Raw genomic sequence first — 25,351 nt, 5'->3', positions numbered from 1 at the left:
CCCACAGCTCAGATGCTCCTTGTCCTCTGTATAGATGTCGCTACAATCTGGGTCCTCCATTACACGTATTATTACTGCAGCCTCTCTGCACTCTCATCTGTTCTCTGAAAGTCAGAAGACGTGAATATTAGCCACCTCTGCACCAGCCATCGATCCTGCTTTCTTTTCATATGAGGGACGTTCAAAAAGTTTCAGCACTTTTATATTTTCATGGAAACAGTGAAGGCGGGAGGAGTAGTCGTGTCTGAGGTGTGTAAGAGTTGTCACTCTGTGGAAAAGATGGCTGCGAAACATATAAACTGCAACAAAGAAGAACAGCGTTCTGTCATACGCCTTTTTGTGGGCTCGGAGCCCAAATTCATCTCCGCATGTCTGCTCAGTATGGGGATAAAGTTCTCTCTCATAGACTCGTCTATGAATGGATTGAAATGTTCCAAAATGGTCGTACTAGTGTGACGGATGTAGAGCACTCCAGACATCCAGCTATAGCCACAACCACAACCACGAGGAAAGAAGAAAACCCTGATGTGAAAGCAGCGGGTGCATCACTGGCTACGTGCTCAAACAAAAACATTTTTTGCTGATGGCATTAAAAAGTTGGTACGGCACTGGGAATTGCATCACAAAGGAAGGTGACTATGTAGAAAAGTGATGTAATTTGTTTTTAAAATTCTTAATAAATAGTTTTTGAACGTCCCTTGTAGTTCAACACAGCCGCAATGTCCTGTTCTCTTGAGGATGAATACAGTGGAAGGCAAACGTTTGGGGACCCTTACTTAAAATGACTGTTACTATGAATAGTTTAGTGAGCATAAAATGAACTGAACACCAAAAGGAATAAAGTTAAAGATGGCACATTTCTTTAATATTTTAAGGACGATTACATTTTTATTTCCCTCATTCACAGGTACAAAATCACAAAAAATGAAAAGGGCAAACATTTCAGCACCCAACATGATTTAATACTTAGTAAAACCCCGTTTGGCAAGTATCAGAGCTTATCAACGCTTTTTGTAGCCAGCCGAGAATCTTTCAGTTGTTACCTGGAGTGTTTTCACCCATTTGTCCTTGCAAAAGGCTTCTAATTCTGCAAGATTCTTAGGTCGTCTTGCATGCACTGCTCTTTTGAGATCTTACAACAGATTTTCAATGAAAACAATTGGCATCCTCCTCTTGAGGTTATTTCATTGTAGATTTTAAGCTGTGTTTTGGATCATTATCTTAATGTAGGACCCATCCTCTATTTAACTTCAACTTTTTTTAAGATGGTGTGATGTTTGCTTCCAGAATTTGCTGGTATTTATTTGAACCCATTCTTCCCTCTTCCAATGACATTTTCCCTGCTGCGACTGGCTACAACACAAGCCCAAAGCATTATCGATCCAACCCCAAGCTTAACAGTTGGAGACTTGTTCTTTTCCTGGAATTTGACACCCATTTTTATCCAAACATACCTTTGCACATTGCGGCCAAAACATTCTACTCTGACTTCATCAGTTCACAGGACTTGTTTCCAAAATGTATCAGGCTTCAGGCACTGAATTTTATGGCAAGGATGCAGGAAAGGTTTTCCTCTGCTGACTCTACCATGAAGGTCATATTTGTTCAGGTGTCACTGTACAGCAGAACAGTATACCACCGCTCAAGAGTCTTCTAAATATTCCTGAAGGTCTTTTACAGTAATACAAAACTTATTATTTGTCCTTCTAACAATCCAATGAGCGGTTCGTTTAGAATTTTTTCTGGGACTTGAGGCGTCAGCTTGACTTCCACCATTACTGTTAACTGCCATTTCTTAAAAACATGGCGTACTGAAAAAACAGCTTCCTGAAAATGCTTCTTGCTTTATAAGCATCAATTATTTTATTTTTCAGTGAGCTAGACAGCTGCTTAAAGGAGCCCATGCTGATTGTTGGAACAAGGTTTGAGGAGTAAGAGAATTTATACAGCTTTGCATTTTGCATTACCTTGGATTTCCTAACCATGCCATAGCCCTAATGAACAAATGAAGGCTCATTAGGTTTGTGATGCCTTGTGCACCACTGCACTGCATAGCACAGAAATATGGATGGCCTACATGCCAAGATCAGAGTGTGGATGATCCAACCCTGTCCTTCTCAACATCTTGCATTTGGATGTTGAATGTAAAGAGACTTGTATGTTTTGTAACATTGACAATTACTTGGCAAAATCTTACTTTTTTCAAGCTCCATAAGAATGTTCTTAATATCTCACGGTTCTGAGCACACAACCCTTGTCAATGCACGTTGCGTACTGGCGGTGGTCTGACGACGGAGTGATGGCACATTCTTATTGACCTCACTATTCAGGTGCTCCCACTCTTGTTTTTTTGTTTAATTTGTGACTTTTATTGCTTTTGCCGTAGTCTGCTTCAGTCAGTCACACCTCAAGTTCACATTCAGTTAAGCTTTGTTTCTGCCATTTTTCCCACCATCCCTAATTGTTTGTAGCAAAGGCACCATATACAATGTAATAAGAATAAAGTATGCAGAAAACTACAAAAAGAGTTGGGGAGTTGCCCCCTGTAATAGCAGCAAAATTGGGTCAATATTGGATGGAAAAAACAAAACATTGTGATGTCATCACAATGAGCCGGAAGTGACATCATCAAAGGGTGGACTTTGTGACGTTGTCACAAAGGGCCAGAAGTGATGTCATCAAAGTTGGACCAGATGTGACGCCATCCTGCGGAGCCAGAGGTAACACCATCACAGATTGAGTGGTGTGCATTAAGCCATTTTCTGATACCGAAAGTGTTGTCGGTGAGAGAGTGTTTTTATTGTTTATCTTCTTTTGTTCTGTAGAGACAGGGAGAGACATCAGTACCCCAAATCAACCCCTTATCTTATATTATAAGTTATTATTATAAGTCACTCACCTCAGGGCTTGTTGACTGCCTCCTAAGCACACGTGTGTGACAACAGTTACAGACAGGAGGTGGTAGGAAGTGACTAAAAGCGTGAGCACAAGCACACAATTTTAAGTTGATCTGACATTGCAAAGGAATTTGCTGTAGCATGTAACGTACATTATTTTTTTAACTGATTTTTTGTGTGTATGCCATTTTTGCCTTTTGAGTGTCAGCAAAGTTTTAGTATAGAATCTAAGTAAGGTTTCATACATGAGGGCCCCTGGACTTTAACCTTCCAGGATGTCAATTCCAATTACTGTGTAAACTGTGCGTCACTTCAACTGCCTGTGTTTCAAGTGTAAAAAATAAATATAAGCTGTTGCAGTGTATCCTGACCCCTTAAGTTGCCTTGGATAAAGATGTCCGCCAACAATAAAATAATAATAAGGCACACAGTTATAGTCATGCATGTCTGGCCAGTTTCGATTCACGAGTTAAGTTGCTTAATTTTGGGATGCGGTAAAAAGGAGGAGGACATGAAACACAGAAGTTCACACTGGGAACCAACTGAACTCAAGTCTTTGGGGCTGTGCTGCCCTATCAGTAATCTTTATGTTGTAAGCACCTTTTACTGTGGCTTCATAGTGGCCTTTGAGTTATGGGACACTCTCTGCCATCCTTGATCTCATAGTGACCACTGCTTTGTAAAGCAATAAAGCATCATGGTGTATGTGGAGTGACAGGGCTTCATCTAAAACTAAATGGAAAAAAGAAGGGGATGGCCTTCAGGTCTGACACATATGATATCATCATCCATTTGAAAGACAGCAAATGGTACGTGTAATTCAAGACATCCGAGTGATAATTTCTTGATTTAGTTCAGGGCATTAGTTGACTGTTCAGATCCTGGTAAGAAGAGCAATCTGTTCTGAGCAGCAGCTTCAGTCCGTGTATTAAAGGAGTGAGAGTTTCTCACTCAAAGGCCTTGCACACAATTACTGACAAATGCACCCTTTTTCCGGTTGCTCATAATAATCCACCATTTTTGCACTTTGTGGTCTTCCTCCAGACATTGAACCCTTCATGTCTCTGGACATACTGTACCTGTATGGAAACTTTATAATCTGAAGAAGAGAACCTCCAGCCTTCCACGCCAGTAACATCTCCTGTATATTCATTAAGTTGGCCACCCCAGTCTGCCCAAACAGATTCCAACCACTCTCATTGGTAAGTTGGGATTTCTTTTGCGTCCATCGTGCCAGCTGTGAGGAGCAGCAGCAGTCCTCCTTGTACTTTATGAATTGTTCACATGGAAGTGGAGACGGAGCAGTAGAAGGGGTTTGTTTCTTCAAACATCAGAGAAGAAAGTCACTGTGTGCAAATCTCTGGAGAGGGCTGTTCGGCTCCTACCTACAGGGGCTGGCCGACTGATAACATTCTTCGTAGTCTATCACTAGGACTGTAAACGACTTAAGCTTGCAGCTGAAAACAAAAGCCTTTTTATTAAATACGGGAGAGTAGAGCACAGTGGGACTGTGTTTTCAAACAATGAGACTCCTGTCTGGAAATCCCCAGACTGACAGACACTAAAGTCAGATGCTGCAGTGGGAGCAGTGGAGGCAAATAATTAGGACCTCTGTGAAAGGTGCTGGTAGCTAAAGTAGAGATAATAAGACATCTCTTTTTATTATATTTTTAACCCAGACACACAATGTTTCTTTCCATCTTATCCTGATCTACACTCGGCTCTTGTGTATTGAATGTTTTGTCTGGTTCATCCTGTGCAACGCTCAAAGGGTTATAAACTGCAGAAAATGGAAAGTGCAACGCCAGGAGGGTGAAGTCTGACTTCTGCCACACATATTGCTTATGCTTACTTTTATAAATGAATAAAAAGTTCAGCACAGTGTCTATGAGATATCAAGACATAAGTAATGGTGGAGGTGTGGGCCTTTATATACACTCATCTAAAGGATTATTAGGAACACCTGTTCAATTTCTCATTAATGCAATTATCTAATCAACCAATCACATGGCAGTTGCTTCAATGCATTTAGGGGTGTGGTCCTGGTCAAGACAATCTCCTGAACTCCAAACTGAATGTCAGAGTGGGAAAGAAAGGTGATTTAAGCAATTTTGAGCGTGGCATGGTTGTTGGTGCCAGACGGGCCGGTCTGAGTATTTCACAATCTGCTCAGTTACTGGGATTTTCACGCACAACCATTTCTAGGGTTTACAAAGAATGGTGTGAAAAGGGAAAAACATCCAGTATGCGGCAGTCCTGTGGCGAAAATGCCTTGTTGATGCTAGAGGTCAGAGGAGAATGGGCCGACTGATTCAAGCTGATAGAAGAGCAACTTTGACTGAAATAACCACTCGTTACAACCGAGGTATGCAGCAAAGCATTTGTGAAGCCACAACACGCACAACCTTGAGGCGGATGGGCTACAACAGCAGAAGACCCCACCAGGTACCACTCATTTCCACTACAAATAGGAAAAAGAGGCTACAATTGGCATGAGCTCACCAAAATTGGACAGTTGAAGACTGGAAAAATGTTGCCTGGTCTGATGAGTCTCGATTTCTGTTGAGACATTCAAATGGTAGACTCAGAATTTGGCGTAAACAGAATGAGAACATGGATCCATCATGCCTTGTTACCACTGTGCAGGCTGGTGGTGGTGGTGTAATGGTGTGGGGCATGTTTTCTTGACACACTTTAGGCCCCTTAGTGCCAATTGGGCATCGTTTAAATGCCACGGGCGACCTGAGCATTGTTTCTGACCATGTCCATCCCTTCATGACCACCATGTACCTATCCTCTGATGGCTACTTCCAGCAGGATAATGCACCATGTCACAAAGCTCGAATCATTTCAAATTGGTTTCTTGAACATGACAATGAGTTCACTGTACTAAAATGGCCCCACAGTCACCAGATCTCAACCCAATAGAGCATCTTTGGGATGTGGTGGAACGGAGTTTGTGCCCTGGATGTGCATCCCACAAATCTCCATCAACTGCAAGATGCTATCCTATCAATGTGGGCCAACATTTCTAAAGAATGCTTTCAGCACCTTCTTGAATCAATGCCACGTAGAATTAAGGCAGTTCTGAAGGCGAAAGGGGGTCAAACACCGTATTAGTATGGTGTTCCTAATAATCCTTTAGGTGAGTGTGTATATATATATATATATATATATATATATATATATATATATATATATATATGTATATATATATATATATATATATATGTGTATATATATATATTGTCACAAAACGAGTCAAAGACAGAAAAAGGTTTGGGGCAGCCACCCATGTAATTTGGTATCCTGGCTGCAACTTTGTTTTCTTTCTAATACCAGCACTGAAGTGCTTACAACAGAGTCCAAAACAAGACTGACACAGAAGGGAAAAGGGAAGGCTTTTAAAGGGGAGACAGGAAGTGAGGTCATAAGGGTCGGGCACGTGTTCATTGTTCATTGGTTTAGTCCCGGATGTGACATCAGGGGCCGGAGCTGGCAAGGTCTGTCTCCATTGGCTCGGTCCCAGAAGTGACGTCCAGAGAGACAGGTGGAACCTCCCGGGTTAGGTCTACAGGGAAGTGAGAAAGAGAGTTAGTGCGCTCTGCCACATCCCGGCATGGCTCAGAACTGCCTTCACTGAGCCCTTTAGCTGCCTCCCATGCGCGTGTGTGACAAGGCCCCCAGCCCAGACCCGTCGGGTCGGGCGACCTTAACCGAGAGGTCGTAAACCCGAGAGAGCATCGGCGTTGGCATGGAGAGCACCCGGCGATGAACGGCGAAAACTTGTACGGCTGCAGGTCAAGAAACCACCGGGTGACCCAGCGGATTCGACTCCTTGTGCAGGGCCATCCACTGTAGAGGTGCATGGTCCGTGACAAGGGTGAACTCACGCCCAACAGGTAGTACCTCAGCTGAGTGATCGCCCATTTAATCGCCAGAGCCTCCCTCTCCACCGCCGCATACCTGGTCTCCCGGTCCAACAGTTTCCGGCTCAGGAACATGACGGGGTGTTCGACACCATCGACACTTTGGCTCAGCACGGCTCCCAGGCCTGTGTCCGAAGCGTCCGTCTGGAGGATGAAAGGCAAAGAAAAGTTAGGTGCCATCAAAATAGGTGCGGACGTAAGGGCCTTCTTCAAGTCACCAAATGCAGCGTCTGTTTTTGCAGTCCATACCACAATGTTGGGGCCCTCTTCTTTGTTAAATCAGTCAAGGCGCTTTCTCCAAAACCGGGTACAAACCGGCGGTAGTACCCGCTAACCGAAAGGCTTGGACCTGCCGCTTGGTTCATGGACGGGCCATTTCAGAATGGCATCAATTTTGGAGCACTGTGGCCTTACGGTACCCCGACCCACCAGGTAGCCTAAATATTTGGCCTCGCTTAATCCAAAGAAACATTTCTTGGGATTAATCCGGAGCCCGGCCTCACCAAGTGTCCGTAATACCGCTTGGACATGCTGTAGGTGTTCCTTCCATGTGCTGGAATAGATGACCACGTCATCTAGGTAGGCAGCACTGTATGAGTTATGAGGCCGAAGCACTTTGTCCACCAGACGCTGAAAGGTTGCTGGAGCCCGTGTAACCCAAATGGAAGGACACGATACTGCCAGTGTCCGCTAGGGGTACTAAACGCGGTTTTTTCCTTCGCGGAGTCCGTTAAAGGACCCTGCCAGTACCCTTTTGTCATGTCAAGTGTGGTCAGGTATTGAGCCTGTCCAAGCCTCTCGAGGAGGTCGCCCGCAGCGTGGCATTGGATAGGCATCAAATTGGGAGACTTGGTTAAGCCGACGGAAGTCATTGCAGAACCTCCAACTCCGTCAGGCTTACCGACGAGCACAATGGGGCTGGACCAGGGACTATAACTCTCCTCAATTACACCTAGTTCCAGCATGCGCTTGATCTCAGTTCCACTTCAGCCTTTTTGCCTCGGGAAGGCGGTGCAGGCGTTCTCGGACAACAACCCGGGCTCTGTCACAATGTTGTGCTCAATCAGAGAGGTCCTTCCGGGTGTTCACTGACTACCTCTCGAGCGGTCCGGATAACTGTTTCCAGCTCCTGCCGTTGCCTGGGTCTCAAGTCTGCGCCAAAGTTAAGGTCGTGTGTGTGAGCGAAGAGTGGCGGGGCTGGCGGAGGAGGGATCAGGGTCCCTGTCCTTCCACGGTTTCAGCAGGTTCACATGATATACCGCTCCTTTGGCCGGCGATTGGGTTGACTCACCAAATAGTCGACCAGTCCCTTCCTCTCCTTAACCGTAGGGGCCCTGCCAGTGGGCAAGCAACTTAGAGTGGGAGGTAGGCACTAGGACCATGACCCGATCTCCGGGTGGAACTCCCGAAGAGGCGTGCGCGGTTGTAGTAGCGAACCTGTGCTGCTTGAGCCTCCTCCATGTGACTTTTAAGGACAGGCGAATCTTTCCAAATCTATCGCGTAACTGCGCGATATACTCCAGTATGTTAGTGGTGGGAAGAGCCTCTTCTTCCCAGCCTTCTTTCAAAATATCCAATATGCCCGAGGTTGTCGCCCATACAGTAGTTCAAAGGGGAGAACCCGTGGAGGCTTGTGGGACTTCCGATAGGCAAAAGGACGAGGGGAGGAGCTGATCCCAGTTCCTTCCATCCTCGCTGACCACCTTACGTAGCATTTGCTTGAGAGTTTGATTAAACCTCTCTACTAATCCGTCGGTTTGAGGATGATACACGAGGTTTTAAATGCTTTATTTTCAGTAATCTGGCAGTCTCCTTGAACGTCTCCGAGGTGAAGGGGTCCCCTGGTCTGTCAAGACTTCTTTGGGGATCCCCACGCGAATACCCTAGTAATTCCCGTGCGATGGCTTTAGAGGTAGCTGGCGCAACGGAACAGCTTCGGGTATCGTGTAGCATAATCCACGAGGACTAAAATGTACTTGTGTCCTCGGGCTGAGGGCTCTAGAGGTCCCACCAGGTCGACCCCGATTCTGTGGAAGGGAACGTCAATCAAGGGAATAGGAACAAGAGGAGCACGGTCCCTCCTAGGAATCTGTCGCAGTTGACACTCCGGGCAGGAAGCGCAAAAGCGACGAACCTCCTCATTAATTCCTGGCCAGTAAAACCGGAGCTTGATCCGCTCCAGAGTTTTTTCGGTGCCCAGGTGGCCACCTAGGAGGTGGGCGTGTGCTAGCTCGCAGACCTGCCGCCGGAAGGTACGCGGACTAGCAGCAGCCTCGTCTCCTGCCCGTCATGCATTGCTACACGGTAAAGGAGGTCATTATCTAACACAAAGTAGGGGCCCTGTGGCATCGACTGACTAGTGCGCTGGCCATTGACAAGGACCACTGCATTTTTACAAACTTCAGGGAGTCGTCATTCCATTGCTCCCTTTGAAAGAAGCCGGCGTCTTTTAAATTGAAACCGCAACACGGAGAGAGGGTCAGCGCCGACCTCAATGGGCGTGGTTTCCTCCCGCTCCGCTGGCGTTGGTGGATGGCGTGTCAGCCTGCGACGGCCGGAGTTGCCACGTCAGCCAGGGCGGCTGCTTCACCTCTCTCTGCCGGCTGATTACACGGCGTGGAGGCAGCTTGAGACGGTTCATCTCCGTCCATAACGAGGCCCAACTTAACCCGGGAGTGGTATGTGTCTCGCTTTTAATGTCAGACCAGTCCCGCCCTAGTATCACCGGGTGCGGAGGATCAGGAAGGATTGCCACGGTTACTTTCTGGACTGATCCTCCGTAGCTAATGACACAGCGGCGGTGCTGTACCAGCGGGTTTCCCGTGGACACAGGTTATACTGGTCTTGAATTTTAGCCATTGTCGCGGTAGCACAAAGCGGCGGGCAACAATGGAAATGTTGCTGCGGAATCGAGCAGAGCGGAAGTTTTAAACCGTTAACGATCACCACGCCTGTATGCGGGACCGCCAACGGGTTTGTCAGAGCACACCAAGCCCTCCTCCCCTCCACCTGCATTCCTCCTCGCCTCCAAGCGGTTTTGCGTGCCAGCGCCGCGGACGCCGATGCAAGCTCCGGGTTATACAGGGAGGGGCTAGGTCTTGGGACATACCCGGCTGAGTTTGGCAGAAGGGCGGTTCTGCTCTCCCAGAGTGTGAGGCCGCCCTCTGTGTTTCCAGAAGCTCTATGAGCTCAGACATGTTCTTAAACTGCACGCCCCAGACCGGCTGGGTGAAGCCCTGGGGAAGTGCTTTCAGGAGCAGATAGCACGCTACCTGCTCAATGACCTGGTGGGGCTTGTTTTCCAAGGGCCGTAGCCACTGCCATACTTTTGCCCATAAGGACCAGGCTTGTTTACTGGTCGGCCTCTCAGGGTCCAACCTCCACTTCGTTATTTTACTCACCTGCCAGTCTGGGGCACCCCAAGGTGGTAAAGGGGCTGTGGTTTCACTGGGGGCAGGCACTCTCCCCAAGAGAGCATACTGAGTCCCTCTTGTCTCCCCCTCCAGGGCAGCCCATTCGGTGAGCCCCACCCGCACACTCCCTGGCCTCTCTAGGCGGCCTAGTTCTGCGTGCTGGGAGCGGAGCCCGCACCGGTCTCGCCAACCACGGGCACCCTCCCGCCTGAATACTCGGCCCGATGCGCTCCCACCTGGGTGTTTTGCAGGTCCTGTCCCCTTCTCTTCTGGGACTTCTCCATCCTGCCGACTACGCCACTGTCACAAAACGAGTCAAAGACAGAAAAAGGTTTGGGGCAGCCACCCATGTAATTTGGTATCCTGGCTGCAACTTGTTTTCTTTCAAATACCAGCACTGAAGTGCTTACAACAGAGTCCAAAACAAGACTGACACAGAAGGGAAAAGGGAAGGCTTTTAAAGGGGGAGACAGGAAGTGAGGTCATAAGGGTCGGGCACGTGTTCATTGTTCATTGGTTTAGTCCCGGATGTGACATCAGGGGCGGAGCTGGCAAGGTCTGTCTCCATTGGCTCGGTCCCAGAAGTGACGTCCAGAGAGACAGGTGGAACCTCCCGGGTTAGGTCTACAGGGAAGTGAGAAAGAGAGTTAGTGCGCTCTGCCACATCCCGGCATGGCTCAGAACTGCCTTCACTCGAGCCCTTTAGCTGCCTCCCATGCGTGTGTGACAATATATATATATATATATATATATATATATATATATATATATATATATATATATATATATATATATATATATATGTATATATATATATATATATATATATATATATATATATATATATATATATATATATATATATATATATATATATATATATATATATATATGTATATATATATATATATATGTATATATATATATATATATATATATATATATATATATATATATATATATATATAGTTGGCACTTGAGCTCACCCTCTGAACTTTGACAGGTGAAAATCCAACCATCCATCCATTATTCAACCCACCATATCCTAACTACGGGGTCTGCTGGAGCCAATCTCAGCCAACACAGGGCCCAATGCAGGAAACAAAACCCGGGCAGGGCGCCAGCCCACCGCAGGACACACACACACACACACCAAGCACACACCAGGGACAATTTCAAATCGCCGATGCACCTAACCTGCATGTCTTTGGACTGTGGGAGGAAACTGGAGCACCAGCAGGAAACCCACACAAACACGGGGAGAACATGCAAACTCTACACAGGGAGGACCCGGGAAGTGAACCCATGTCTCCTAACTGTGAGGCAGCAGCGCTACCCACTGCACCAGGTGGAAATGACAGTTTTCATTTATTTCATGTGGCATGTGATATCACTGAAATTAAATAAACAAAGAAATCATTCAAGAAATACATGAAGAAATAAGCTCCATTTATTCATTATCACATTTAACTATATATTGTAAAAGAATGAGTCGAAACACACTGGAAAGGTTTGGGGCAGCCATCCGTATATTGTCCCTGGCTGCAAAAAGGGTTGGAAGACAGGCACTGCTGTGCACAGATTGAGTTCCAGATTGAACTGATGAGGTTAAGAAAAGATGGCGACTTTATAAGGTGAAAAGCGGAAGTGATGTCAGTTGGCCAGAACTAGAAGTGGCGTCAGTCTGGGCGCTGGAAACAGAAGTAACGTCGTTGATGTTGAAACAGATATCTGGCCTGCAGAGATAACAGAGGTAACGTTTAGTGCACCCCACCACCCCCTGGCCTGGCAGGTAATTACTTTCACTTGCTCCCTCCTAGTCGCACGTGTGTGACAACATTCATTTATTTAATTTTGTCTGAAATAGTAGACCTGGAATATGGACATAGATAAGGATGATAGCCAGAGAAGATCGATGCTGTGGTATAGCCAGGGTTGCTTTTCTTTTCATTTAATCTTTGTGTAGACTTCTATCTTTTCCGGGCAAGGGTTGTGACTTCATATATTATTTTATTAATTATGTTTTTGTATATTTATTAGTGAGTACTTTCTTGTTTGTAATGTATCCATTTGTTATTATCTTTGCTTAGTTATTTGACATCCATGTCTTGAGCCCAGGGGGGTGAGCCCCAACTTTATATCAGTTGGAGTTTAAAACGGCACAAGTGTTGTGTCATTAGTTTAAAACTTTGGTTCTTCTTTGGTGTTTGGGATTTTGTACTTTGACTCTTTGTGTAAATAAGAGCCACGTGGCTTCCATCTTAAATGCACATTTGTGCCCTCGAGTATGTGACTCAGTAGTTTGTACTTTTATTTTCCTTATGTAGAATTTGACATTGCAGATGGTCTTGTTGCCTGATTTCCCAATATTGTGACTACATTACTCGTGGCAGTAATTTAAAAAGGAAATATTATTTTCATGGTATAGTTTCCAGACTTCTTTTTTTTTAATGTATAGGACTTTTAAACACGTGATACGGGCAAATACTGGACACGTGTCAATTACTGGAATGAATGACTGCAGTAACTGCTTAGGGGAATGCTGTAGAGAAGATTAAAGTCATTTTTATCATGTAATCTTCTACAAACGTTTTGACCACATGCAGCCTATTTTTTTTCAAATTTATACACTTCACCAAACCAGGAGCACACAAACTGACAGGGGGGTTTATGGCCCACCCGGATGGAGTCCCAGTCCACGAGTACAAGCAATAGTGAGAAGACACTCAAGCAGGTCGCCACATACACAGGGCTGCCTCGGGAGAGATGGCAGCATCAGAGCTGGTCATTTATAGACAAAATGCTGTCATTTTTTCTGCCAAGAATGAACAGGAAGGATGAATATGTTTTCAGTACTGTGAGAAGTATTTACATGTGCAGACATTCAAGTCATTTTTATGTGTTGTTAATCATATTGGATGCAATAATTTCAACAACTGCTTCATTGTCTTATTAAAGCACAAAATCCACTGGTATTGGCTATGGCATCCATATTGCATGTAAAAAGAAGGTACATGTTATTAGTTTGTTAGCTGTGGCTGCTGATGACATGAAAATAACTATCAAAAATGATTTTCATCTTTCTTTTCTATTGTCATTGAAAAAATATGTTGTTTGGGTGAGTATTTACTATGTCATTATGTTTTTGTAATCCTTCTTGATTAATTCCTGATTAATTGCGATGGCTTAGCTGGTCGGCAAAGGAATGCTATGTGTGTATATACAGTAGTGGTCACAAGTCTGGACACACCTGCTCCTAGAAAGGTGGTCTTTCATTGTTACTGTTTTCTACAATTTAGAAAAATATTGAAGACATCAAGGCTATCAAATAACACATTGTGAGTTATGCAGGGGCCAAAAGGTCTTAAGCAAATCAGAACTGGGTTTGCCTAGATGTCAGCAGTGCACACTGTCGGCATTCTCTCAACTGGGATTTTAAAGGATTTCTCGCTTGTTGGTCGCTTTTTCTTTGCTCACCGGTCCAACTCCATCTCTCCTGGGTTTAGGTCAGGAGGCCAGGTCATCTACTGTAGGACTCCATCAGTGTCCTGCTATATCAAATAGCCCTTACACATCCTGGAGATTAGTTTACATAGGACAAGTATCCAAAATACAAGGATGGCCAAACTAAGCACAAACCAGATGGGACGGCATGTCGCTACAGAATGCTGCGGAAACCACGTTCATTAAAAGGGCTTTCAGTTCTACACAAATTGCCGACAGTGTCACCAGAAAAGCAGCACACACCATAAGAACATCTCCCCATATGTCATGGTGAGAACAACACATGCAAATGTCATCTGTTCACAAAACACACATCAGTTGGAAATAAAAATCTGAAATTTTAACTGGTCTGACTAAATGATACATTTTCACAGTCTGACGCCCACTGCCCATGTTTCTTAGCCCTTCTAGTTTTTGTTTTTTTTTTTTTGCAGCAATTCTCCCATGAAGGTCTAATTCAAGCAGTCGCCTCTGAACAGTTGATGTTAATGTGTCTGCTGCTTGAACTGCATGAAACATTTATGTGAGTTGTAATCCGAGGTGCCGTTAATTGGCGATTTCTGAGGCTGGTCACTTTATTAAACTTATCCTCTGCAGCAGAGGTAACTCTTGGTCTGCCTGTCCTGTGGGGATTTGATCATAGCACTTGATGGTTGTGACTGCATTTAAAGAAACGTTCAAAGATTTTAAAATCTTGCAGATTGACTGACCTTTATGATGAGCTGTCATTTTGTCTTTGTTAAGCTGAGCCATTCTTGTCACATTATGGACTACCACACTGAGAAATGATGGCCTTCTACCAAAAAGAGCTATTTATAAGCCACACTACCTTGTCATAACACAGATAATTGGTTCAAATGCACTAATAAGGAACACAATTCCACAAATGAACTTTTAAGGAGGCACACTGAATAATTAGGATGATATACTGTAATAATTGTGGTTCAACATTGTCCAACTTTACATTTCATTACAGTTGTAAAGGAACAGTTTGTTTGGGGCATCAAAAAATTGAAACGTTTGTTTTTGAAAGAATTTCATGCATAGGCACCAAGGTCATTATATTTGCCTTAGAAATAAATTTCAGGTACAGAACAGTAATCCCTCGCTATATCGTGCTTCGACTTTCACGGCTTCACTCCATCACGGATTTTAAATGTAAGCATATCTAAATATATATCACAGATTTTTCGCTGGTTCTCGGATTTCTGCGGACAATGGGTCTTTTTAATTTATGCTACACGCTGCCTCAGTTTGTTTGCCCAGCTGATTTCATACAAGGGACGCTATGGCGGATGGCTTAGAAGCTACCCAATCAGAGCGTGTATTACGTATTAAATAAAACTCCTCAATGATATACAATATGTTTCCTGTGCGGTGCTTGATTGTTTGCTTGTCTCTGACTCTCTCACTCTCTCTGCCTGATGGAGGGGCCGTTTGCTTAGAAGATACGGACGCTCCTCTAAAAAATGCTGCTTTATTGTGGTGCTTTGGCATACTTAAAAGCACAGAAGCACGTATTGATTTTTTTGATTGTTTGCTTTTCTCTCTCTCTCTCTCTGAAATTCTCTGCTCCTGATGCACACTCCTTTGAAGAGAAGATATGTTTGCATTTTTTTAATTGTGAGAAAGAACTGTCATCTCTGTCTTGTCATGGAGCACAGTTTAAACTTTTGACTAAAGGGTGTTATTTCATGTCTAGAGGGCTCTAATAATGTTAACAGGGTGGGAGAGTTTAGAAGGGCTTAAAATATATAAAAATAACCACACAAACATATGGTTTCTGCTTCGTGGATTTTCATCTATCGCGTCTGGAACGCAACCCCCACGATCGAGGAGGGATTACTGTATTTGAACATAACCCTTTAGACCAACCTTTTTGACAAGTGGCCCAGCTTTAGTTTAAGAATCACTTCATGGACCTTTACAGGAGAATCATTTGCGTAATTTTGCTTCTCCTTTAACTGATCTGACAAAAGGTCATAAGAATCTTACCTTGTTCTGCAAAACTTGAACTTTATTTTATAGATAGAAGCGTTGTGTTATGTCAGATAGTTAATCATCAAGAATATTCGATGATATAATTAACTCTTTTAGGGGTGCATATATTTTCCAAAAACAATTTTCTGAAGAGCACACAAAGCAATTGTTTCACACATAAATCAGGCTAAAGCGTCTGTTGCTGCATGCTGTGACCGCCAGTTCACAATCTCTTGCAGCTCACGGTCGGCACAATGGCTGACAGGAATGCGCGGCAGGCTCCATGGGACGGGATTGGCAGCAGTGGTCGCAATGCAACACGGTCGCTGGTTTGTACCTCTTGTCATTGTAGTAGCGGTCCTCCCGGGCAGCAGTTGTCAGAGCACCACGTTCAGCTACACGAAAGTGTTCGGCACCATGATCAACAGGGGACCGATCAGCTGATGCTGGTACCTCACTTTCGTTTTCAATTACTTGCATTGAAATCACAGTCTGACAAGTCAGTGTCTAATTCAACGATAATATGCAAAACGTCGTCCACGCACTACTTTGCTTTGTGCATTCGCTTCAATCTCTTGCCAGATGTTGATGCCATTTTTGCTGTTGTTTGCTCTTCGCTATTCACACGAGTGCAGGAAGTCTCGGTCAAATCAACGAGGCTAATTTTCCTTCTAGCAAAGGGAGTCAAACTAAAACATAACAGCAGGCTTAGTCACCGTTTACAGCCGATTGCCACCCTCGCACTTCCTCTTGACAAAAGTCGACATCCGCCTGAAAGAGTTAAGCTCTAAATGGTTTCCCAGAGGACATAATTATCCCGCCAAATAGTCAATACTCTCAATAAAGGAGTGTCTGGCGATAAAAGGGAAGTTGAAGCAGATTTGTTATTACCTTTGGTGTTGCAGGGTCACACTGGCAACCGATCACGTACTTCTGCAAATGCTTTATAGGCAAAAATGCAGAAATTCAAAACTCACTAGCAGGGATGTGCAGTCAGGGGAGGCAACAGGAAAAGAGTGTTAAATAAAGAATGTTTTTTATGGCATTATTTGTGCATCCCTGAACCTGACACACACCAATATCAATAGAATTTAAAAACGTATAATTATTAGAGTAAAAGTCACCAATCCTTATTTACACCTTACTCAGTCTTGTTTCCCTTTCCACGCCTCAGCAATACACCATTTGTATAAACATACAGTAGATTAAAAAGAAAGATTTTTCTTGCTCGTCTCCGTAAAGTGTTTAAACCACAGAAGAAAGTTACAGTCAGGTGAATCTCAACTCTTTGAGCCTCTTCTCTCTTAATGGCTGCCCTCCCACTCCACTGTGTCCCTGGGATGTTTTAACACATTTCAGGAGAGATGATCTAAAGATTCACTTTGTAGTCACAACATGAAACATTTGATCCGGTGCCCACATAAATGCACCACACTCACCTCTTTGGGGAAAGGCGAGTAAACAAATTCATTTTAAATAATTACTAGCAAATCAGCTCGATATTTATGTCCAAGGAGACTGCATCAGACCTTCGCAATGTGCAAAGGCACCATGTACTCCAAAAATATTCACTCAAGACACAAATCAGTGGTCCCAATACATACTGTATAGTGTACAGACATATATTTATTTGGTCTTGTTTTCAAATCCCAATATCCACAGGTTAAAACCCACCAAAATATTTTAAAAGCACTTATTTTTTTTTTAATTAGGCCCAGCCCAGTGCAGTATATACATAAAAAGCAGCTCTTTACAAAAGCCATCACAAATTCTGTATTCACACTCTTAAGAAAGTGAATCCACTTAGTACAAAAGTAGGCCTCATGAAGCCATGCCGTGAAACACAAATTTCATAAAGACACTGAGCTTAAACCAAAGCGTTATCAAAATGTCTCTCAAATTAAGGCAAAAGGCTGGAATGGAAAAAGTCTCACATATCAACCTTTGTAAAATGCAGCTGAATCAAATAACAATAAAGTTACAGAAAAGTATTTTTATAGCACCATCAGCTGATGGAAGTGACATCACACTCTGAATGCCCTTCTGCTGGCGACCAGGAGGAATGAAGCGTGAAGAGCAAGGAGAGCGTGGAGCTGGGTGAAGAACAGAGCATGTACTGTACAGAGCTGGTGGTCAGTGAAGGAAAGAGAGTGGTACAAGGACTGGAAAATAAAAAGAGAATGTAAATGGAATTTTTATTCCTTGAACTGGAGTTCAGCAGATTCAAAAACTGTTGAGTCTAATTGCTTGCTATTTTAACAAATATACATAAGCCTTCCCTTTTTCATTGACCTGGCAGAAAGAGACAGAAAGGTTACATTACATCTTAATTTTATGTATCCCAACATACTGAAAATTCGCCAATCCTTCTATTTTACAAATCAAAAGTCAATTAGTAGGGTAGATGCTAGCCTGGGTGCTTTAATAGCTTGGAGATTTGAAATGAGTTCTTGAACAAAGAACATGGGAGCAGAGATGGAAGCTGGTTAAAGGTGAATGGTACAATAATGTCAAAAGAGTATCTGAATGTTTAAAGAATATCTCAGCAGATATGTGGAGCATTGTATCAAACAGTATGAGGTCTTGAAAATGTTAGGTGAATTAGTATGGGTGCACTATACTGGACTGAATGGCCAGCTTAAATCCAAATTCTTCTTACTCTGACAAAAAGCAAGCTCCTCTTTTTTCCCCATTAGCTATTAAAAGAAAACAAAAACCACAATCTAAGTTTTTGGGGTCTGTTAAGTGGCAAGGGATGCAGCTCACTGTCGTTAGTGCTGTGTGACTTAAGAGTTGGCTCAAGAAAATCCCACACTATTGTTTAAGTGCAGTCTATAAACCCTGAGCTTGTTCACACAGACTCAAGTGGTGATAGATTTATACTTTCTTTTGCAAACCACCACTTTAGGCCTAAAGAATTCCTTAAGTTTGAGATGCAGCTGAGATTATAAAGATTAAAAGAATAACCGCTCATCCGTTGAGTAGACTAAAATATAGATGAGTATGAATAGCAGGCGATACTCCGCAGCAGACAATGAAGAGCACAGCACATCCTCAGACAGACATTTTCTCTGACAATAAGACTGAGCAGATATCAGCCGTGCAGAACAAAGGATTTATGCCCTTTCCCTTTAATACAGAACAATATCATTTCCACTGTTTGTTATATAAAGGACAATAATCCCGAAACATATTTAACTTGTTGATTTTTATTCTTCAGGCTAATGCACTGCCTGAGTTTTGCTTTCAACTCTGGCTGATGTGCATGCTGCAGAAAAGTGTTGGCTGTCTCATAGATGCACCATTATACTGGAATGTTCATTTCAAAAGCATAGCTGTTCACTTTTAATGCCCCAAAGCTGTTCCGTTTATGCTAATGATGTCAAAAAAACTAAACAGAAATCCAAACACAAAGCTTCTGCAGTACACCACCTCACAAGTGACATGAGTAGCAATAAGAAATGACAGCCATATGCTGAGCGGCCAACATCTCAAAATGTTAAGATTCACAGGGTATCGAGTATATGTACTCTAAATAAGATCCTTGAAAAATACATGGAGAAGAACCACAAACAGGAGGAAGACTTGCCTGAATAAGATGGAGGGCCGAGATAACCAATCAGATCAAAGCATAATTAAACATTACAGCACCAAACACGTTCTTCTAGAGTTTGCCAAGAACCTGCATAAGGAGTCCCACAGAAATACAAGCAAATTCATTTTTAATAAAAATCTAATCTTTGAATCAGCACGAAGAATTTCCAAGCAAACCTCTTGACAGAAATCCTTGGCTAATGCGTGTCTATGCCTGTCACAATGAGTTGGTGCTTTAACAGAGGAACGTCTCCTGTTTTAGTTTTTACGCCGAGGGGCATCAGTGATGTAAATTTCAAATGATACATCTAAATGTGTCACAGCATTTGCAGGTAAACTTTTGATGTGAAAATGAATTAATATTGTAATGTGCAAAAGGGAGGCATTTTAGACTTTTAAAGTTGAAATTTCACAAACAGCTATTGAATCGTTAACTTGGTGACTTCTGCTGTACTTAACCATAGTGAGACTCAGACGACCATTAAAGGAATTCAGGAGGAAGCCTCTGCCCTGAATGAAGACACCAACATTAGGTTACATTTGCTTCTACTTAGGATTAAAAAAAAAAATCCATACAACTTCTTTACGGAATTATCAAAATAATGAATTTTACCAACTATGAAGAATTTAAGTGGCAGAATAGAATTCAGTTGGTAAAATGGGAAAATATACTGAGGTGAACTGTTGAAAGAGATCATGACTTAGAATGCTGGGCAAAGAGCAACTATGAAAACTAATCTTGGTGTCTTGATGGAGAAACATTTTAACAATGTATAATATTAAGCCAATTCAGGATAAATGTGTGAAACTGTACATGCCACAGAGCCTTGAGAATGGAGAACAAGTTATACTCCATCACCAAGATAAAGATGAACCTGAACAAAATATGACTAAAAACTCATTCCTTTGTTGTTGTTCATTTGTTTTGTGTCTTATCTCAAACTAAATTTAGAACAAAATTTGTAGTCTTTGGTACACTTGCCAATGACTGATTAGTTTTGGACTTGATTACCAAGAAAGTGGATGTGCAGAACTCAGCTCATGGTTCTCTAAGCAGAGAGGCCGCTTGTAGAGATTGGCTATTGCTGCTGATCACTGCTGCGAAGTGCCTGGCTGGAGTGCAAGACTAACAGAAGAGGTACTTGGTAATCTGACCTAAAGTATCTCTCCAGATCCTAAAAGCATCTCACTTGATAGTCGCATCATCAGAAAGGAGAACAGGCTATAATTTTCACAACAAAGTTGTACCCAATCAGCAATGATGGACTCCGTGACCTACTTTACATTCCATGGCTTGCATACTAGTCATCTTAGGTCGAGTCAAAGTCTGTAGCTTCAAATTTCTAAGAGTCCCACTTTGGTCTTGTCTATTGAGACCTATCCTATTTTATCTTCTTGCATTAAAGAAGTCAAAAGGCCTGCACTCATAACAAGAAGACCATAATGAAGCACTTTCACAATGGGAATGCACAAGATATGAATTTATTGTTCATTAATGTGTGCCGTCTTTAATGTAGTGTTGTTCTCCTTCATACTGCGTGTATTGTATATTTGTGAATTATTTGCATTGCTTGTTTTAACTTATTGAATAAATACGATGACAAGCGTAAGCTAAATTTGAAAAGTTCATGCAGATAGCAAAAACAACAGGACTGAGCTTTGCGACAAGATACCCTTAGCCTAATTTTATTGAAATGTTCTCCACATGTGATCTCTCTGTTTGAGCACAGTTGTGTTTTAAAAGAATTAGCAGAAATACATCAAGGTTGACTATTAAGAATGAATAATGTTTAACTTGGTAACTTTTCACAATAACTGTAGAAATTCAAAAAGCCATGATGACGGTGTTGGCCTAGACAAGATCTTTTAACATACTGTATACTTTACCGGACAGCTTCATTTGAGAAAATCTGCTATTCAAAACTACTGTTTTACTATCTCTGCACATGTTTTTGAGTGAAACAGTGTCCTAGAATTCTGAAACACATTAAATTTGCTTCACAATGTGACTAACGGGACTAACATGCTGTACATTCTTATTTCTCAAACTTGAGACACTATTTACAAATAAATTCCAGGAGACAAATAATTTAGCTTGCTTGGAAGTGTGGCCACACAAAACCTGTATCTAAAATTTTCGATATGGAGTATTGAAATTTCTGGTCAGGTAATCTCCAGTTTTAAAGTCTGCCATATCTTTCAGCCTCCGCTTTAACATCTGTTGAACTGACGGAGAGTGTGGCCTTGGATAGCTCTGTCTGATAAGGAAAACTAGTGCACAATGGATTATCACCACTTCAAGAGCAGACACATCTTATTATCTGTTTGAGTGACTCCATCCCCACCAGCAGAGCATCAACCTAAATGATAGCAGGCCCACAGGTAAAATGATTAAATGGAGATCACTGGTGTACAGAATTATTTGCCATGTGATGAAAGCAATGATGCCAATATAACATTTTGACAACAACCTTGTTACTTCTTCGCTTTAAATACTTAAAAGTAAAATGGCAGCTTGTGAAATTCGGTTGTTAGCTGATTTGGTCATTAGGTATTCCAGATATTGGGCAAAGCTCAGGGCGAAATTTCACTTAATAGTTCAACCTACAGCTAAAATTGCAGAGGCAGAAAATAAAAGTTTCAGTCAAGCACTGAATTTAGCTTAATTAGAGGTTCTTTGGGGATGTTCACCTTAAGAAATTGGACTTTCATTTATTTCATAGACTAGCGTAACGAATCATTCCTCTTCCCAAAGTCATCATTCACTTATATTTTTGTATACCGTGTTCTACCAAAATGTGGCCACCTTCTACAACACCTTATAGATTGGTTTGAGGATGAAGGCAGTAAGCTAGAGAGATTGATGGTGTTGCTTTAGGTCACCTCCAGATTATTGCAAATCCTCTTTTGTTTCTTAACCTCTTTTCCTTTCATTTATTTAAATAATAATAAAAACACTATTAAAAGAATGGACATACATTTGATTTGCCCTGACCACCAGGTTAGACATAGTATTATGCATGGAACATAAAATAAGGACAGTGCTACTTTGTAATCCACACCAGAATGTTACTTCACAGTTTTTGTAGAAACCTGGACCATCCTGGGTACAGGACCAGTGTCATACAAAATAATTAAGATTCTTAAAATTTGTGGCAGTCCCTTCTGTCTAGTGCAGGAGAGCTCCATGGTGCTCTTCCTAATCTTTTCTCTTTGGTTGAACCTGTGTGCCAATCATCACCTCCTAAGTCAATAAGCAGTCTGTCCCCTGGAGTAGGTGCAGTTACCCGCCAAGCAGTCAGTGAGGGGCTAACGTTGGTTGATGAAGGAGCAGATCTAGAGGAGTGTGAGGATGAGCAATGAAAAGGAGCAGAAAATGGGTCCGAAGACAAAGGAGGAAAACAGCCCTCACGTTTAGATGTTACAAAAAGATCACATTTGGTGTCAAAGGGATCTGCTGCCTTTGTAGGAAATGGATCAGAGTTCATGAAAGGGTTTGTGGGAGAAGGCTGGTAACCCAAGGCACTGCGGAATGTCTCTCCTGTTACACAGTTGTCTGGGTAGCAGTTTACAGGGGCCTGTGTGGGCTTGGATCCTGCTGAAATAAAGCTCCAAGGATCAATTCTTGGTCTTGCAGCAGATGGACGTGGTCTTGGAATGATGTTGACCTCTACCCGTCTGGACTTGGGACTCCACAGCCGAGGATCAGGAAGAAGGGGGGTGACAGGAGAACCGGTGTGTCCACCATTAGGACTAGCAGGAGATGGCAGGCTGTCAATAGCTGTAAACATAAAAATAGTCATTAGATGGTGGTTTTGATATAACCATCATGCATTTATGAACACACGTGTATAATTTTACAGGTTAGCGAATCTATGCTAACCTCAAGAAAAAAGTTTCAAAGAGTTCCTGGCAAAATCGACTTCTTCAATGAATGTCAATGCAAAGAAATCTGGTAAATACAGTCTTTACAAGAAGACGAAGAAAAAGCTATAGAACATGAAACATCACAATAAAAGAAAAAAATGTCATCACCAAAAGTCACAGAAATGCCACTAGAAGTACTACACCGCACAAAGCTGTTCATGATCAAAATTTAACTGCAATCCAAATTTTAAAAATGGCTGATGTTGCCTTATTAAACACTGATCTGATTTAAACTCAATGCAACTTTAATACATAGTCACCAAGAATAAATTGCAAAAGACCCTTTTTTATTGTAGAGATCTTTAAGTCTGGCACACTGAGGGGCTCAGAGCCCAAAGGGCTTGTATTTTAAAACTCAAAGATACATTCTTCAGTTTCCATATGGTATTGGTAAGGAATTACAGACAGCAATGCTTTAATTTACAAAGATTCTGAGACTGACTTCCCATCTATGTACAGTGGGACAACTTGGGATGTAATTCTGCCTAATGTAAATGGTTTAAAAAAGGATATACACGAAACGAGGCAACCTGTTTTTGGTGAAAAGCACGTGAAGCAAAGACCTTCTGAAAATGTTCTGCCAAGAACCAGCGGGGGTTCTTCTTAGTCTCTCAAATTAGTTTTTGCAGAATGTTCTACATGCATTCCTCTTGACCTGTGTTTCTTTTAGCCTGCACAGAAAGTTCTCATTCTAATTCTTTATCAAGAATGGCAGCCTACTTACATAAAACATAGCTTTAAAGTAACAGCCTCGGATAATACCTGGATTGAATAAATGTGAACTTCAACAGGAACTGGAGTACTTAAAAGTTCAACAACAATGAATATAAAACACATGCATTTATCACTAAAACAATTTATACCACTTACAAATAACAGTGAAGTGCTTATACAACTAAGTTCAACAACTGGAATGAATTTCAATTTTCATTTTCACACTTTAATTTTACATAACAAACAAGCATTTAGCGTTTCTTTGATCCCATTCGTTCTTAACAATGATGTCATCATTGTTTAAAACAATATACTTATTAAAATCTCAAACCAAAATAATAATAATAATTGTCACCTTTCTGTGTAGATATCAAATCCCCACTTAGCTTCCTCCTCCGGTCCACGGATAATCCTTGACCCCAAGAAACACGTCCAACATTGTTACAGGTTGGCCTTTCCTGTTCTGGACTCATTTCATCTAAAGCCACAAAAAATTTCCGGCTTGGAAGATGATTATGTCTTTCCCTTGGGAGAGGAGGTGGTGGAGAAAGAGGAATAGGCTTAACCGCTTCAGAAGGATACTCAGTCAAGTCAATCAATGGATCTGAATTAACAAAGGAGTTTTCTTGTTTAGGGAAATTGTTCAAACTATTTACACTTATTGGGTCATCAGCAGGATCAATTAAGATCTTTTCTTCTTCCTCCTCAAACCCAGATGGCATGTCTCTCTGCCAAGATGATGACTGATTCGTAGCTCTTGGTTGGCATCTAGGAGAGGAATCAATACATCGTCCCAGGGCGATCGATGCAAGCAAGGAACCACCACCCAGTAAGGCCTTATGGGTGCTCTTAAATGCACCCCCACTTCTGTCATGTTTTGGAAAAACTGCAGCATGTGAAAGACCAAACACTGCAGTCTCTCCATTCCGTGTCTCACTGGGAACCTGAGGTAGTTTGGGCCAAGAGAACTCTTTCATGATAGTGCCTAAAAGGAATGAAAATGGGGAGTCAGAAAATGAATTTACTGATAGGTATACAAGCTAATCAATTTTAAAGTACTTTGAGAAGACTTATGTAGAAAATATGATCATTCAATCAGAAGTATACATTAAAGAGGGCTTGATTTGTTGCTGCTTTATGAAAAACTTTCTGGTTGCATTATCCAAATTCAAAAGCAAATGATTCATTGATTTAACTCTACATAATTTACAATATTTCTATAAGGTACACAAATGTAACAATTTCATGACAACATCACTATATGTGAAAGGTAATTTATGGAACTTATGCGACAAATCACTAGCAAAAGTACCTATGGATTTACGAAGGAACCCCATGATGGCAAACCAGACTGTGCCAGGTCCTGGGAAGTTCCAGTATTAATTGAGAAGCG

General features: G+C 42.3%; 1 protein-coding gene across 1 annotated transcript in view; it reads right to left on the bottom strand.

The window, feature by feature from the left end:
- Window positions 1-17,329: 17,329 nt before the first annotated feature.
- Window positions 17,330-25,351, bottom strand: part of LOC120539265 (mitogen-activated protein kinase kinase kinase 11) — a 61,634-nt gene continuing 53,612 nt past the window's right edge. The window contains exons 8-9 of the mRNA XM_039769173.1: window positions 24,314-24,943; window positions 17,330-23,098 (exon numbers count right to left, since the gene is read on the bottom strand). Coding sequence (XP_039625107.1) covers window positions 22,461-23,098; window positions 24,314-24,943 — 1,268 coding nt within the window. The 3' untranslated portion in view covers window positions 17,330-22,460. The remainder of the gene's footprint in view (window positions 23,099-24,313; window positions 24,944-25,351) is intronic.

The sequence above is a fragment of the Polypterus senegalus genome, chromosome 11 (genome assembly GCF_016835505.1).
Source record: "Polypterus senegalus isolate Bchr_013 chromosome 11, ASM1683550v1, whole genome shotgun sequence".
Taxonomy (NCBI): Eukaryota; Metazoa; Chordata; class Cladistia; order Polypteriformes; family Polypteridae; genus Polypterus; species Polypterus senegalus.
Note: the sequence above shows the minus strand (reverse complement) of the source record. Positions and strands in the feature narration are given on the sequence as shown.